The following is an 18363-nucleotide window of genomic DNA, read 5'->3' on the forward strand; positions in this document are numbered from 1 at the left end:
TTTACTACCAGTATATTTACTGTCTATTTTCTTTCTTCCATTGCTCCAGTGTCCAGGTTTGATGCTCGCATGTTGTGTGTAGATGGTTTTGGCAGCAGCTGTTCTATCAGTTCGGATCAGATGGAATGCCTCCATCACCCTGGCACACTGATGATCTTTGAGGACCTACTTTTCTTTGGCTAGTATTTTTTGACGTTTTTCTCATTCAGAATTTTTTCACAACTACTGATCAATAGCATCGCACAAGCCTTACCATTGTGAAGATGGTCCACCCTAGGTGCTGGGATAACCAGATTATAACACTGTGGCCCTTATCAACACTACTCATTTTTCCCCACATCCAACATTCTGACTACAAGAAACGACTGATTACTTGGCATCTAATTTCCCTAACTGGGATAAGTGCAGTTTTAAGACATAATAAAAGCCAGACCTTAGTTTTAACCCACAAATACACCTGAATATGCACTGTTTAACTGGCAAAAAAACTATACCAAACTGACTGCTGTGCATATACCCTATTGCAGAACTCCCTCAAGTACCCTTCCTCAGTGCTCTCTAGTTTATTATTTGCTCACTATTTCCCTAAGCTACTTACTTCTACAAATAAATAGGAGGTATAGGTGGTAGGATGCATATACACTCTGTAATTTAATTTAGTCTAATTGATAATGAAGATATAATAAAGGCAGTGTCAGCGTGACTCAAGAATGTTCATAAATGGCATGCGAACACCAGGTTGCAAAGCAGGTGTAAAGGGTTAAAACAACATAAGCTCTAGGTAAATTAAAACATGTACTTTCAGGATATACTAGACCCTATAATTCCACTTTACAGTAATTTGAAACATGTTGCTCTTGACATTTTCTGGTGTATAGACCAATAGATGTATAGTTCCAATAAAATCCAAATTTTGGTGAAATAATTTAAAGTGGAAACATGAAAAACAATGTAAAATGTGTAATGACAGGAAAAATGTAGTTTTCATCTTCTCTTATTATTGTCATTTTGAGTTTACACGGTTTTCTGGTGTCTATGATGTGAAAATATCAGTCTTGACAAGTGCAAAACAAGACATAGGTGGAGGTGATAAGTGGGAGATACCAGACAGGAGTTGGAGTAAAAAATAAATAAATAAATAAATAAAAATGAAGTGCCAAAGGGATGTGACAGTCCTCTTCCCATTTACTCCTTATTCCCCTGCCCCCTTGACTGTTTGCTCGTTTCTTAGTTTGTGCTCCTCTGGCTTATGTTGACTGCCCTCTGTTCCACAGTGAGTTAAGATTTAACTCTCTTCCTGAGAAAAACAATGCTCCAAGTGCAGCGCTGGGCCATTTGAGGCAGTGCGACAGCAATCAAGAGTTTTGTAATAGGCTCTAGAAAGAGAGACAGAGTAACTTGTGGTGCTATTGAATCAAGGCTTCTGTCTGCTGGAGCTTAAAGGCTCATGCGTCACCATGTGTGAAGACTGAGCAATTTCCCTTAAGTTTAAATCAGCTCCCTGCTGAAAGTGACACAAAGAAAGACAGAAAGAGAACGGCAGAGTCCTAAGGGACAGGGAAAAGAAGTAGGCAGATGTGAAGTGTGAAATGAAAGTCTAGGCCTCTGCTGACATGCTGCGCCTCTTTGTGGCTTCCCCATGTTTATACTCCTCACAGCAGCCAATCGACAGCCACAAAGGGCAATCCAGACAGGGGACTCCCTGACATGGATCAGTTTTCTACCCACAGATTAACTGCAGCCTTTAGCTAAATTACATCCTTAATACAGAATTCCCTTTGGAAAGTCTTTGATTCAGAGACAAGATTAGACCTATGCTGAGGACAGACTGAAAGATTTTATCAGAAAGGCCTTTGCAAAATGATTTATTGCAATATATTAAATATACCCAAATTTAACTGTCAGAACAAATCCATTTTTGAAAATGCCACCTGTGCTTTGCATTACACTAAAAATTATGTTCTACAAAGGTTCTTTAGTAAAGAAAATGGTTCTATATAGAACCCTGAACAAGTTTGCATGTTTAAAGGGTCATTGCGACATTCAAAACTTCTAATCAACATAATTTTATCTAAATAAATTATATCAAATATTTTAACTTTTTTTTTCTTTTATGTCCCCACTGTGTATTCATGTACTGTCACTTTAAAACCACATTACCAAGCTGTAGTCACGTGATTCTGCCCCTATCTGCCACATGGAAGCAACCTAAACATACAAAAATACAAAAAACTAAATAATCGGTCATTAATCTTAATCATGGGAAAATGTACAATTAATCATGATATTGATTTGTGCTAATATACCGCCCAGCACTAGGTCATTGCATCGTGGAAAGGGTCCTTCAGATTGATGGAGAATGTGCTATAGATGATTCTATATAGTACCATTTAAAAAAAAAAAAAAAAAGTTCTATATGGCACCAACATTGGTTCTACTATTGTACCAAGCTTAACATCATAACAATGATGGCCTCTAACTACATAAAAATAAATGTATACTGAAAGTGCTACAAAACTAAACAGATGAAGTTACAAATGTGTTTCTCTGGTAATTCAGACACTAAATAAAAACTCGGACAAGTTCAACAAGCCACAGTCTGTTTTCTACAGTTGTTATACTGCAGAGCTCTTTAATGAACACAAAATGTTGGGGGGTGGAGTTTGCTTTGCTGTGAGAACAGTAGTACTCCAGAAACATCTATGTTGCCTTTCCCGTGCTCAATGCAAATCATGGGTTAAAACCTCTTGTGAAGTAGTGGAAATTTGTTCTCCAGAGTGATGGAGTTGGTATGGCTTTAAGATCTTAAACCTACCTTCCAACATTTGTACTTGGACTTACTATTGCTCATTACTCAATACCATCAAATGTTTTCAGCAAATACCCACCATCAAGTGTAAAGCCTTCCCACAAGTATAGAAGTGTTACTACAGAAAATTTCCATCGGTCATAGTTTAAAAAGGTATGGTGTATAAGCAGGTGCCAACAAACTTCTGTGACTTTAATTGATTTAGGAAAGCTCATCTCATGTGAACTTTCACGGCGACATGAATAAATTCAATCAATCATGTCAGTCTCTGACAATGACACAGCGACAACCAGGACAATGGATCAGCTATGTTCCAACTGCTACTGGAACATTTTGACCCATGCCAAAAGACTTTTGTTTGCCTTCAGTGTTGTCACGTTTGAGGAAATGTAGCTACAATTATCAGAGCAATCTGTAAAATGTCTTGCAAAACTCTGTTCTCCTTTTGGTTTTCCAAATTGGATTGTAGCCAACAAAATGCTACTTATCCTGTGAGGAGCAAAGCGTTTTGTTTAAATTCTGCGGGGTTTCTTTTTTTCGTTCCTATTGCTTCAACATGCATAGAAAATATTACAGTTAAAAAAATAAATAAATAAATAAATATTTTTTTATCGTAGTTCTGCTTTGGGTTGCTCTTTTCAGTCCTGTTTTCTTTGTGTGTTTTGCTTTAATAGAGCTCTTTTCCAGGAAAATCCAAACATTCACTGGTAATTCTGCGAAGATGCTTCGTGCCAGTAAAAGCTGTGTAAATCCCTTCACAAATAAAACACAATTTATCTACGCTCCACAAAAGCATACTTTCATACTAAGATCTGACCAGCTTTATAGAACTCTGGCTAAATTGCTGTGTAACCAGATGTGCCTAACATTCCTTAAGCAATGTAGACTGCTAGTTGCTGCCCATGGTGCTAAAGCCTTTTCCTGCCAGCACCTGTATCCTTTACCACAACCATTTATCACATTGTTGGACAATAGGGCAATTCTCTCAATAAATTCTACCTCTGCTAACATGGCGTGCACACAATTTATTAAATCCAACAACATTTTAGAACTAAACAATTAATATTGTAGGCTTGTATTATTCAGCTGGGAATATATATTCATTACATCATTTACAGTACCATTATTAAGCAAGATGTATGCTAATTTTACAGTTAAATCTGCAAATATAACAAGACAGCCATTCTCTGTATATTATCCCCAAAGTCAAAGTACATGACGTCATTTTTCTCTGCTAACCCACTCTCTCTGTTCCTAGCTTCACATATAACCAGACACCACAAATAGAGAGAGAGAGATGTCTGACTATGAAGCATGACTAGAATCCAGTGGGCCCTACGTATCCTACTTTGGGAACAAAATCTTGCATTTCCAAGTCTGAAGATACCAAATGCCCTTTAGACTTGTCAAAATGTCATGATGAACAGGCCAATAGAAAGGCTCCAAAATGACATGAAATAAAATCTTTTTCCATTGCTGTTTCTGAACATACAATGTTTATTTTTAATCAGACAGCAACTAGATATATCCTTAGTTGTAGGCTAAATGAAACCCAGTCACAACCTCCTGTGTAAAAGGTATGACAAGGTTTAAAGGTATAACCCTACTGCTGATAACTAACTAACTGCAGTGCTTATCCCTGTTTACTTTCATGGGTAATGACAATGGTATAACCAACACAATAGAAAATACCACGTAAATGTGTGTAAAAAGCATGTGTAACAAGTGTTTGAGACAAACGTTTCCAACAAAGAAAGTGACTGGGTCCCTTCCACGATATGCAATTATGATACTCCCACCTGCACAGCTGCCACTATTCAGAACCTAGTGCTTATGCAGACAAAAGATGCTGGATAAAACTGGATAAATCAACTTCTCTTGAGTTACTAACAGCACATTTCTATGAATATGTATTCTGTTCTTGTAGTGTGTGTGCCTCACAAATAGATTTAGGTGGCTTTAAGGTTTAGAGTAACAACCTAAGCTTTGAAACTAATATATATACACCACTGACAAACCGCAGTAGAGCTAGAGTTAGAAACTCTTGTTAAACCCATTATGCATGAGAAAAAAAAAGGCCAGCAAATGGTAGACCCAATTCTGCTTCTCTAATCATTAAGGATGAACTTAGAATTGCATGTGAAGGCAACCTGAACTTGCAAAATGAATTGTTAATGCATGAAATGTACAATGTGCTCCAGTTTTATGAATTCATTAGTGGTGCTTTTTTATGGGAACAGTCCTTCGGCTTTTCAGTACAGACACTCCAGGCTTGTTTACATGGCCCTGCTCCATTTACAATCATCAGAATCTCAATGGTCTTAAAAAAACCATAAACCAAAATATGGATTAATATATTATGCCACTGCATGTGAAGGATGAAGGCCACATTTTCAGTCTTGTATCAATCAGAGCTTTCGAGGAGCCCTCATCAATGAAACATGGCTCCATTTTGCTCATTCATATGCAACTGTCCTCTGACTAGAATGATCATAACAGTGGAGGACTGGGACAGAACCGCTGAAATTCACAGGCTCACTTAACTGCTCAATGTAATGATAAAGATGATGATTTTATATAAATTGTAGCATTCGACACTGGCTGAGAGTGTCTGTGGATTTGTGTCCTGAGCACACACAAATTTTACAATGCACACAGAGTGTGATCTAAAGATTACTGCAGTAATATGTGTAATATATTCTAAATATGTCCATAATCCAGAATAATCAGTTCATAGTGATCTATTGTCAAATGAAAGAGAGGGTCTCTGAGCTAGATAGGAATTACAGTCAATAAAATGTAGGGATTGGGGGCATAAAGAAAAACATGAACAAATGATACCGGATAATATTGTATTTTTCTGTCCCTGTAGTGGAAGAAAAAAAAAAAAAAGATTTGACAGATGTAGGAAAAGCCATTAAATTTTGATCAAACATTACTAGACAATATTGATTCTGAATTACACAATGTCCTAATGTTCATAGACACACAATATAACTATTTTAAAACACATCTACTGAGGATAGAGTTACTTAGATGTGCACACATAGCTTGTATAATCTCTATAGGCAAGCATGAAATGAAATGGGCTGCTCTGAAGAAGCAGCACATTATTTTTTCTTCATCATGCTTAATACAAAATGTCAGCTAGAGGGGTGTAGGATGCACTAAGACATAGAGCAGAGCCAAACACCCTTGAGCAACAGAGCTCCTTCCTTGGGATGAGTTGTAGTGGTGATTATTCAACATCTGTTCCTGACCTCACTGATGCTTTTGTGGCAAAATGCCACAAAGCTATGGATCCTCACAGCAATCTTCTTACATCGAGTGTAAAGCATTTCCAGAAGAGAACAAGCTGTAACTGTAGCAGAGCATAACTACAGAAGAAATGTTGCTTATACACATTCAATCTTGACTTTTGATTTTATTTTACCATATGGTCATGCAATTAATTAATCTTTAAAAAGACTTAGTTACACTTACAGTTTGGTGTCTTTTTCTTAAAAGATTTGACTGTAGCCTAACAAATAGTTGCAGAGCCAGACACCGTGACTTCAGCAAGGACATCGGGTGACAGGTAATTTAGACTTTGAAATTGAATTGAACAGAGTGGTCTATGGCTGGGTCTTAAGGCTCCCAGCACTTCTGTCAGAAAAAAAAGGCTCGCCTACACAACCACCAAGAGAATCTGTCCCTCAAAAAGTCCTGGGTAACAAGCAGTGTCACCTTATGTAATATATATTCTCTGTTAGCTTTCTAGGATTCTCGGATATAACATGGATATAAAAGACAGTGAACTTGACGGTGTTCTTTAGAACTTTGGGGGATTTATTAAAAAGAACAGCATTCATTTAATCCATTAAATTAACTAGAAAAATGTAATTACGATTCATGTCTTCTTTTTTAACATGAGCTTTGATGCACTGCAGACACATAACCAATTCCCCAACAGTGGCTATGTGAATTGATGATTGATGTTATATTATGCTTTGTAATATTCTGAGCTTCCACGCACGCACGCACGCACGCACGCACGCACGCACGCACGCACGCACGCACGCACGCACGCACGCACGCACGCACGCACGCACATACATACATACATACATACATACATACATACATACATACATACATACATACATACATACATACATACATACATACATACATACATACATACATACATACATACATACATATATATATATATATATATACACATACACATACACATACATATATTTATAAAAAAATAAAGTGCACCAGTCCAGCAGGAACATCCATGGCTAAAGTGCTCTTGAGCAAGGCACCTAATACACAAAATGTTCCCTGGGTGTCAAGGATAGCTGCCTGCAGCTTCGGATGTGTGTGTGCGTAATGCCACTAGTCACAAGCATTAGTCTGTTCAGTGCCAGAGGATTGGGCTAAATGCAGAAGTAAAATTTAATTGTACAGTTTCCTCATCATTTGCTGCTTTCCTGTCTGTTTGCGAGCTGGAAACCAATGTAATGTGTTTACGAAGCCCCAGTGTCTGTAAAAAAAAAATAAAACGGACTCTGTCCAATATGCTAAGCTTTCATTCTCTCTGCTCATGGCACAGAAATGGTTTTGACAACAAAGAGACCTCCAAAGGTTGAAAAGCATGAACCAAAATAAGGATATTTCTCTATTCCTGTTCCTGTTCCATACGTGGGTAATACTGGCTAATTTTTGCTGTTTATAACCAAACGTTCAGGGGACCATTAAATTCTGTGGTAATACACTGAATAAAAATGTTAAACCTCAAGTTAAACTTCAGCCACATACAAACAACAGTCATTTTTATCCTCAAACATACTGTTACGTCTTAAAAGATACCAAGCTTCTGAACGGAAATAAACCAGAAATAGCAGCAGTTCCCCACAATTGTAGACACTGCCATTAATTAATGAACACAGTCGGTTAAATGGTGTGTAAACCTGGAGCATTTTCCCCTTGGTTTGTTTTGCACCAAAATGCATCATAGCAAACTACGTGAGAACATAGTAAATAGTAGAGGAAGATGGTCTGTTTCTTGAAATAAGGATATTTATGCGGAGTTTGTATGCAGCAGCAGCCTCTAATCTTCAAGGAAGGGTTTACACAATATCCTGGAACATTGCTGTAATGATTTGATTGCATTCTGGCCCATGAAGCTTAGCTACTGAAGACGGATGATTAGGTCAAAGAATCACAAACCCCATTCTAAATCTTTTCAGTGAAATTGTAAAATTCACCACTACTCCTTAGTTCCACTGGTTATACCCTTAATAGTTTGGTGCTGTGTATGGTGAGCTTAGGCTCAGGTGGAGCAGCTCCAGAGCATCATACAATTGGTGCAGTGATTGTTCAAGATATTGTTCTAACTGTGTGTGCTGTGTTATGGTTGCTACATATGCTCATTTTTTACAATGCTAATTGTGCATGCTAGGTTAGCCCTGTAACCACAGTTTGAAACACAAGCAAACATCAGGAAACACATGATGGGCAGCAAAAAAAAATCTTTAAAGAAGCAAGCTTGGGACTGGAAGACACATTTTGTTGTACATTGCACAGTGTTTGTACCAAAACAATGTTTTTGCACGTTTGCACAGATACAAGTACTGACCATGTGACCTCCATTATAAATCATCTTGCAAGAAGGTAGCTTGCAATAATATTACAGCTAAAACAACAATATATTTTATCTAAAGGACAAGAACAGAATCTTCCGCCGTATCTAACGCAGTCTCCAATTTCCTCACTGAAAAATCTGATCAGCCCAACCTCTTGAGTTAAGTCTGCTTTGAAACTGCATTACCAGGCAAACTATCATCTATAATGCATTAATCAGGCAGACAGAGATGAAAGGCAGAGCATATCATTACCGTAATGTCACCTCTCAGTCCAATCCCTCTCGTCTCAGGAAAAAAAAAAAAAAGAAAGAAAGAAATGGCATGTATCAGACAAATAGCTCAGAGCCAGACACACATATCTGCTTTTCCCTGATTATGAGGACTGGCTGACCTCTAGATTACACAGCCCACACCACCATCAGCCGGTCTGCTGGTAATTACTGGTTTTTCCACTAACAGAACTCAAAGCAGGCACTATTTGTGGCCATAACCTCACACAGAAACATCTGCTGAATAACCCATCAGGCTTAAATGTGATAACAGGTCTAAATGGTCAAAACAAGAAAAAGCAGCTAAAATAAGACATTAATCTCATAATGAACAACTAAATAACTATGTGCAAAAGCATATCTGATTGAATATATGAGAGAATAAAAATCTTCACAGCTCTAATAACAAAAGTAAAGTGTGTATTTCTTATTAATACCCTTGGTTGCAGAAGAAATATTGGAATAATCAGGTGTTATACATTTGTAAATTATAAATTATGTTTGACAAAGGAACACATTTCAATGAAAATGTAAGCTTCTACACATTCCTTTAATTATTTTACAGCTCCTTCTCATTTTTATTGCATTTGTTTTGTTGTATTTTTATTTCCTTTTAAAAGACTAAATCTTGTGGTTCCCATGTAGCTCTGTGGTTACTGTTGTTTATATCATCATGAGAATGACGGTTTGATCCCCAGTTAAGATTGTGAGGCTGAGAGCTTCTGGGTGGGAGGGATGGCCCTCTCCCTTCCCTCATCACATAGCACTCACTATGCCAGCCAACATGGGGGTCTGTCAGCTGATGTAGCAGACCTGGGCAGTGTGCCCTTTTCTTCTGAACATGGGGCAGTCAAAAAGAGGCAGTTGCTGACATGGCTCGGAAAAGCACATGCTTATCCTCACCCAGTGTTGTTGGCATTATGTGTGGCAGCATGAGTTCAGCTAACAGTGGAATTTGAGATGATTAATTCAGCAAATATCTGGGAATTGTCTGCATCCAAAATCAGGTACTATGCTCATTATGTAGTTCGTACTACTTTCATGAAAATGTGGATTATTAGGACACCCTACTTTTACAGCTGAACACCTCAAATTCCATGACAAAAACTTGATGAGCTGAGATAGATCAAACCTCCAGCAAATCTTGCTAATTTTACAACATTTACAAAATGAGTAACCACAGAAGCTGGCTGCAGATTTTTTCAGTTTTGGTTCAGTGTCCATTGTTTACAGATTTTGAATTTTCACTCTGCATTGTATACAACCCAGGTATTTTTCAATTACTAAATGTATTTACTAAGGTAATATTTGGCATACTATTTATCATAGACGTATGTAATTTCAGTGCTATGACTGTCTCAATCCATTTTTGCGAAAAAGTTAGTTTGCCATATGCAGTTATTTCAACAGCTAATACTAATCGCAGCAACAACAGTTGGGTTTCAATTATCACATTTAATTTGTGAGTAGTTTCATAGCGGCTTATATATCCATGAGCTCCTGGGGTCATTTCTTTATTTAACATGAGCTCCCTTTGTTGTATTTTCGTACGGTTTTGCCAGGTCATTGTTAATCTCCCTACTCCCCTGAGACAATTACAAGCCAAGTTATTTACTGTTCTTTAGCAAACTTAGAGCTTGTCTAGTAATATTAGTTGCATTCAATAAATCCAGTTCCCAGATTCAATTGAGCTCAGAAGTGCCCACATGCCTGATGCACCAGCAGTAAGGTACAGAGCTTTTCTGGAATAATAATTATCATGCAGGCTAGATAATTACTGGATAATCACTGGCACAAACAAGACAATTTCTGGTTGCGATCCTACAGTGAAGAACCTTTTACGCTTAGGTTCAAACCTCTGAATTTAAAGCAATGAAGCAACTATACGCATTCATATCTGTAATATAATATTCTGGTAATCAATGCTGTATGTGAATGGCTATTATTATTATTATTATTATTATTAATGCATACAAATAAACAGTTTAAAACCCCTATCTGAGGATTTTGCATGGTGAATATAGGTCCATGTGTAACTGCTTCTGAACTTCCCATTCAGCACCATGTTTCTGTGATCTTTATCAAGCTGAAGCCCTGCCATTATGAGTTGACTGACAGGTGGGTGAACACCATGAAAATGAAAATGTCATCCACTGCATTGAATTTTGAAGAAAATGAAAAACCAAAAAGAGGAGCAACTGTTTAACCCTACGTTTGAATTTAGCCACCTATGTCTAAAGATGAAATGTAGTTTGAATAATCTTTTCTTCTCATTTTCATTTTGAAAGCAAAATTATGCATACAGTGTGAAAATCTTGGATTTTTTAAAATATTTTCTCTATATTTTCATTTTGAGACTGATGTGCCTGAAAGTGTGTGTTAATGAAAATGCAATACTAGAATTTTCTTTTTCATTTTGAGATCAAAAGGGCAAATGGAGAGGGAAATTGCAATTCAAACTGCCAATTTAAGCACTGCATTTTCATTTTTCATTTTAATACCTATATGCTTCCATATTGGTTTGCCCTTGGCTTTGTGTAACTTTCATTGATCTCTCTTGGATAATCCAAATAAACACTGTACATATACCCAGCAGATCACATTTAATTATGGTTATAAAATTCCTTCATGTTGACGCTTAATACTAATGTGCCTATATATAGTTTATGAAAGCCTATATGGTTATATAGGCAGAGAAACATGAATATGTATGCACCCAGTGCATAATGAATAAAGACCAAATAGGGTCACAAAGATTCTTCGAGATCCTCCAAGGACATTCATTTATAAAATGCACTTGAATTAATTTATTGTCTGTAACTGCTTATCCAGTTCAGGGTCGCAGTGAGTCCGGAGCCTTACCAGAATCACTGGGCACATGGCACGAAAACACCCTGGAGGGGGCGCCATTCACTCACACATTCACACCTAGGGACACTTGAGTCGCCAATCCACCTACCAATGTGTGTTTTTGGACTGTGGGAGGAAATCACAGCACCCAGAGGAAACCCATGCAGACCCGGGGAGAGCTCACAGACAGTTACCCGGAGCGGGAGTCGAACCCTACTGCGAGACTACCTGCTGTGCCACCGTGCCACACTGCACATGAATTCCATAATACATTTGTTTTTAAAACAACTTATCATGAATTAGGCTTTTTGAATGCATTAGCTCACTAAATCTGCCTAAGCCTGAAAATATAGAATAAAATCTGATTATGTCCTGCATTTTACGTAGACAGCTGGCACTTTAGAGCTGTCCCACCTGCTTGCATGAGTTTCTCCAGTCACAGGTCTGGATATGTATTGATGTGAGACATAAAAAGAAGTTTAAATTGATCAAAAAAAAAAAAAAGAAAAAGAAGTGTACTGATTTAATATGGCAAAGAACTGAGAAGTACAAAGTAGAAAGAACAAAGTAAACAAAGTAAAAGTGCAGAGGCTCGTTCTCAACAGCGGCTGCTACTAGTTGTTCTCAACAGAGCTATTTAAACAGGGTAAGAAACATGCTGCATTGTTTGTCCCTTGTTGTATTTTGACCAAAGCATGTCACAGATGTTTTATTACGACCCCAGGGAACTGTGTAAAGGAGGCATGACAATTATGAATTGCCTGCTAAATACATAAGATGCAGAATTTAAAAAAGAAAAAAAAATCAGAAAGACCCGTTTTCTTTTTGTTTGTTTGAAACTTTTCACTTAAGCCACTTTTAACACAATATGAAAGGTTGTTTTTGAAGAAGAGGGGGGAGAAAGAAAAAAAAAACCCACACCTAAATAATTAATACAGATGAACGGAGTTGGGTTTTTCAGGATTAAATCAATAATCAGAGGGGGACGTTACGTATATGTATGGAAATTTAGAAATCATAATTTACCGCAAATTTGTTTTATATAATAAAGAAAACAACCACATAAATATGCACATAAATTAGTCTGAAAAGAGACCATAATAGTTATAATGTATTAGGAAAGCCCAATGCATTCAGTGAATACAACAAACTTGACTCGCAAGTTGTTGAAGAATTGAAAATATGTTATTTCATTTTTGGATTTATCATTTAGAACACCTTGTACACACACGCAGACTGCAGAATACACATTAATGCCCAAATCACCTTGGCACTGCCACTATTAAAAGTAAATACATCAAGCTAGAAGAGTTTTGATGTGCATTCATTGTATACTCTAAAATAGGAGCTGAGATTTAGCAATCACTAAGTAATTACAAACATTTTACACACATAATTCGGTTATAAAATTTTCCACATGCAAACGTACTCCTACTATAAATATTATCACATTATTTATTTGTCAAGTATTTAACATAAGACGCAATACACTGTAAAATAAGATGTATGATATCTGACAGCTGCAATTGGCCAAATTACAGCACACCTCGAAAATATCTCTAAATGTTCTGATTCAGAACGATTCTCATGTCAGAGATCTCAGAGTGAACGATGTGTGAATCAGAACTTAAATGCAACAGTGCTTTGGTCTGGGCCAAGAGAATCATACTACAGTGATAAACTCAACCTAAGTCATTTTTGTTCATTTGTTATTACTGTCCTACCTCCTCTTTGGTGAGTGGTCTGAACCGGGCCTGGTATCTGCTGAGCTCCACGTTGAGACGATGTACTGTCAATTTTAACCCATCGTTTTCATCCACCAGCTCCTGAGCCTGCTGCCTCAAACTCAGCAACTCAGAGCTCTCGCCTACACAAACACATAGCAGACACTTATAGATTTCCTTTCATAAAAAGAATGAAAAGCATCTAGTGCAAGTTGTCACACTTTCTCTCACACACACACACGCTTCAAAGTCATTACACAAAACGGACAGTAAAAACTCACCATACACCATCTTCAGTCAGAAAAATACTGATGTGTGTTGAAACATTTTAAAATAATGTATGGATGTAGAACACACTGTAACCATTATTATATTACACTTTCAACATTTTGACTTTCAGTCCTAGGCCTTCAGTTTGGGAGATAAATGTCAAACCTCAGTCACACTTCTAAGACAACGCTAATGTTGACAAATATTGTAGTAGTAGTACAATAGTAAACAGAGACATTTAAAGCTTGTAAAAGACCTTTAAACCTTGTAACAAGAGCTATTAACATATAGTTTAACTTGTATATAACAAATTTACATTACCTCTTTCAGTAAAGGGCCTTGACCTCTAGCTGCAGTTTTTTTGTAACTACTGACATGTACTTTGATTCCACAGAAACCAAAAAGCATTCTTAGATAGCCTAAAAGCGCTCTTAGTATATGTGTGTATTCTGATTTATTGTATGAATCTGGTGTATGTGTGTACTGGGGTCTAATGTAGCATATGTGGGGCCTTTTTAGGCCCACCTGTGGAGTGGCTCCTCTCCCTGGGGGAGTGTGTGAGCTGCTGTTGCAGTTGCAGGATTTGCTGGCTCTGCTGTGAGCATCTCCTTTCCAGCGTCTCATTCGCTGCAGACAGCGTCTGAGTGTGCTCCCTCAGCTCCTGCACCAGCCTCTGCTGAAGCTCCACAGCACAGCGGTATGCCTCACTTGCCTCTGCACAACACAGCACACCATAACACAACACAGCACAGCACAGCAGAACAACACAACACAGCTTAGCACAGCACAACAACACAACACAACACAGTTTAGCACAGCACACCATAGGATATGACGAGCATAAAGCCTCAGCACAACAAATGAGCATAATAAAAGCAGAATGCACCATAATAATAACAGAAATTTGGCACAACACAACATACAGCTTAACTGATGAACACAGTGGCGAAAGCAAAATGATGAGGTACAACTATACAGAACAATGGCACGGCAGTATAACATAGCAAAGGATAATTACAATGGGTAAAATATAGGAGAAACTACCCTGCCTTCCAGCTGACGCCAAGAGACTAGGGGTCAGTTCCTAGCTTGAGAAAGAATACAAGGAACAGCCCTCATACTAGTCTTTTTTACATGATGTAAAAACATCATGTAATGATTTATGTGCCATAGTGCCATAAATGTAAATGTAAATAATAACAACACTACAGCATAGGCCATTCAGCAGAGAAAACTGTAGAACAGTACCTAGATGACACAACACAGCTCACAATACAACAACATACAGCGTGTGAGCAGAACATTACCACGAAAACATGCATGAACATTCAGCAAAACAAAACAGCAATAAATTATGACACCACAAAAAACAAGGAAACACACAAAGAAAAAAAGATTTCAGACATCAGCGCAATCAAACAGTGCGACAGCATAAAGCAAAACAGAAACAAGCTCAGAGCTGTGTAATTACGGCAAAGTAAATCAGTCATAGGCCACAGAGAGACAGAAGAGAAAGATAGGGAGTCAGGCAGATGGGAGAGGAGAGAGAATGGATGAGAGCCACAGAAGTGTGTCTTAATTTCTCTAATTTGTCATTACAGCCAACACATCTAGTATCTTCCTTTGCTCTGCATGGCAGGATAACTGATAATCTAATATCTGCATGCTATAGAGACTACTTATCAGCCATGTCTAACTCCAGTTACAGCCCATTCACTATTAGGGCACTAATGAACACTTATCCCTCACCAATATGCACCGTACAAGCTGCATGCTGTAACATCAAATGGCATATTTTCCACTGCACTAACTAACTGACCATTTGGCGCCAGAAAACTGGAACTGTGCCTTTTCCGTTTGACGTCAGCCATCAATCAGTCTAGTGGCCAGGGATCCAGCTTTATGGTTTTTGGTACCAGCTCAAGAAGGACAGACTGGACCATTACAGCATTCAAGAGCATTTTCTTTTGTCTTTAGTAACATATGCAGCCGAAGCCAATGATGATCATTTACTACTCCATGCGGGGCTAAAATTGAATGACCTGGGGAAGGACAGGAGCATAGGGCAGAGAAAATCTGCACTGGGTGGAAGGTTAGGTTACTTTATAAATAGCATTATAGCCACACAATCTTTTTTTTTTGTTTCCATTCAGCGTTTGGTGTAAACAACAATAACAACAAATAGACAGTTTAGCATTTAACACCTTTTATATAACATCTTTCTTTTCGCTGCTGCTCTCGCTTTTGGCTGTTACTGTGGTGCTGATGGTAATAACTGAGATGCCATTGATGACGAGTGTTTGGGTGAAAATAGTGTGGCTGACCAATGATGGCATGTAGGCATGTAAGATGGCATGACCTAAATGATGGTCAATGCAAAAACACAGACAACGAATGGCGACTGTGGACAGCACAAAAATCCTAGACATTTTTGGAGATTTAGAAATATAAAAATTAATAATTAAAATAAGATCCCAACAAGAGGACATGTCTATAGAAAATAGGACACATGGTCATCCTAGATAAAATCATGAAGTACCCATAGCATGTCGAGTTAAGTTCCCTAACTATAAGCTAGAATATTATGTTGATTTTAATAAGTTGACACAAGCAAGTTGGAATGCAAACACTGTTATGAGCTGTATAACTGTATCCATTTCATATGCAAAATAGAAAATGTAATAATATGTAATATGGAGTCTAAGCTGTTGAGTTGTTACATTTGTACTTCTACTCAAGTTGTTTGCTGAGAAGATCCTGTTATTTGTACTTAAATAAATGTACGGTACTTTTCCCACCTAAAAACTGAGGTACAAAGACGATTAAATTAATTGCTGTCCAAGAAACCGTTCCATCCATCCTTCAAAAGGGCAGAAAATAAATGACTAAGAATTACAACTAAGACCTAAATTCTGTTGGTTCTCATTTAGGTTAGCCCCTGTCTTTGAGTATATTATTAAGATGAAAACTGTTTAAACTTATCACCTAAAAGCTGATAAACTGTCCATCAAACAGAATGTTACTAAAGCACACGCTGAGACATTTGATTCTCTGAAACATCCTAATGTCACTGCTCTAGGGCTACACTAGTGTATCCTCTTTGTGCTAAGCTGAATGTCGCTACGATAAGCTACAATGGCTGGAGATGCTGCAGCCGGCGGCATGTCAGAAAACGGACTGTAAGCCATCCTTTAATGTCAAAGTCAGCTGTAAAGTTCACAGTCGGTGTGATGGCAGTGTGCCGAGGAAGCAGCCCTATTAACACACCCTGCAGCACTTCTGCCACAGGCATTGCTTCAGCTGGGCTCAGCTGCTCACATACACACACACACTGGATTCAAATGTCAAAACTCCATAACATTAGCATTAGATCAAAACCTACATACATACACACACATACACATTCATATATGTGAATACCCACACATACAAGCAGTATGGAGCGTGTGAGATATGCTTCTGTGTCTTAATTAGCATGGAGCTTGAAGGGTTATCAAAGGCAGACACTAATGAGAATAGAAGCAGACATAGTAAAGCAGGGGGCCATGGGATCATTTTTGGGGTCAGGATTCAGTGATTTATCTTACCCATGGGAAAGGTTAACCCCAGAGGATCAACAAATGGCTGCTGTACATGGCTAATTTACTGGCTAAAGATTTTATATGGCTGAAAATACACTTCAGTAGCAGCTAATCCTAACCCCTGCCCCAATGTTCTTTCTCTTGCCAAAATATAAAGCAATGGTTCAACCACTTCCAATTTTGCTTTTCATCTTTCTCCACAGATAATTAATCAAACATTAAATTTAACTGAAATTCCGATTCAGACATTTAACCTGACTCAAAAAAAGTAAGTCGGTAGCAATGCAGCAAAGTAGCCATGGGGTAAAAGACTGATGAAACACTGATGAAATCTCTCACCTGATCGGCAGTCTGGCCCTCTTGCTGGGCTCTTCATCGTTGAGATCTTCCTCTTAGGAGTGCTGGCTGTCAGAGATTTTGGAGACTGAATACTTACGTCTTCATTCATGTCTGAGAAAAAATGTGTGAATGATTGATCAGGATTATGAATGGATTATGAGATTAAAGAAAGTCTGTATATGAATACACAGAGTTTGGGATGAACAACATACACTAGAATTCAAAAACTGCCTGTGGCACATTAAAGGATGTGTAATGTGTATGGATGTGTATGCAATGTGTAATATATTACACATAATATATGTACTAAATCATAAAATGTCCAGGCCAGGTCATTATAGATCACAGAAATATAGTAAGTTGAATCACTGGCAGCTCTGACAGTATTGCTGTAGCCAGTATATTCTTTGAGTCCGTTCTGGAGCAAAACTCTCTTTGTGATTTGGACTGTGATCCTGCCCACTGCCCAATCCCTGGTACCACTTCTGCAATTATATTATTGTTCATAACAGTAATAATAACAACAGGTTACACTTGTATAGAGCCTTTCACAAACCCAAGGTCGATTTACAATGTCAGAGAAAAAAGTAAACCTAGTTCAGAGGGAGTGAAAGTAAGAAATAACAGCAGGATTAAAAGGTGTTAATACTGCAGTTTGTGTGTTTTGAACAAAGAAAAATAGGGATAAGGGTTGAGTTTCAAAAACCTTCAGCTTTGCATCGTCACCTATTTAATATGGAACAGAAAATTCAAATAAAAGGCTGGAGAATAACACCATTGACCCATTGAGTGGAACTCAACGTTTGATTACAAAAATCACATTACAATTACAGTTACTCCTCCTTGGATCACCACCTTAACATGGTGGAGGGGTTTGCGTGCCTG

The 18363-nt window shown here is 37.8% G+C and overlaps 1 protein-coding gene across 1 annotated transcript in view; it reads right to left on the reverse strand.

The window, feature by feature from the left end:
- Positions 1-18363, reverse strand: part of LOC136677399 (centrosomal protein of 89 kDa-like) — a 135274-nt gene that overhangs the window by 101715 nt on the left and 15196 nt on the right. The window contains exons 8-10 of the mRNA XM_066654919.1: positions 17479-17589; positions 14084-14272; positions 13289-13431 (exon numbers count right to left, since the gene is read on the reverse strand). Coding sequence (XP_066511016.1) covers positions 13289-13431; positions 14084-14272; positions 17479-17589 — 443 coding nt within the window. The remainder of the gene's footprint in view (positions 1-13288; positions 13432-14083; positions 14273-17478; positions 17590-18363) is intronic.

This window comes from Hoplias malabaricus, chromosome X2, assembly GCF_029633855.1.
Source record: "Hoplias malabaricus isolate fHopMal1 chromosome X2, fHopMal1.hap1, whole genome shotgun sequence".
Classification (NCBI taxonomy): Eukaryota; Metazoa; Chordata; class Actinopteri; order Characiformes; family Erythrinidae; genus Hoplias; species Hoplias malabaricus.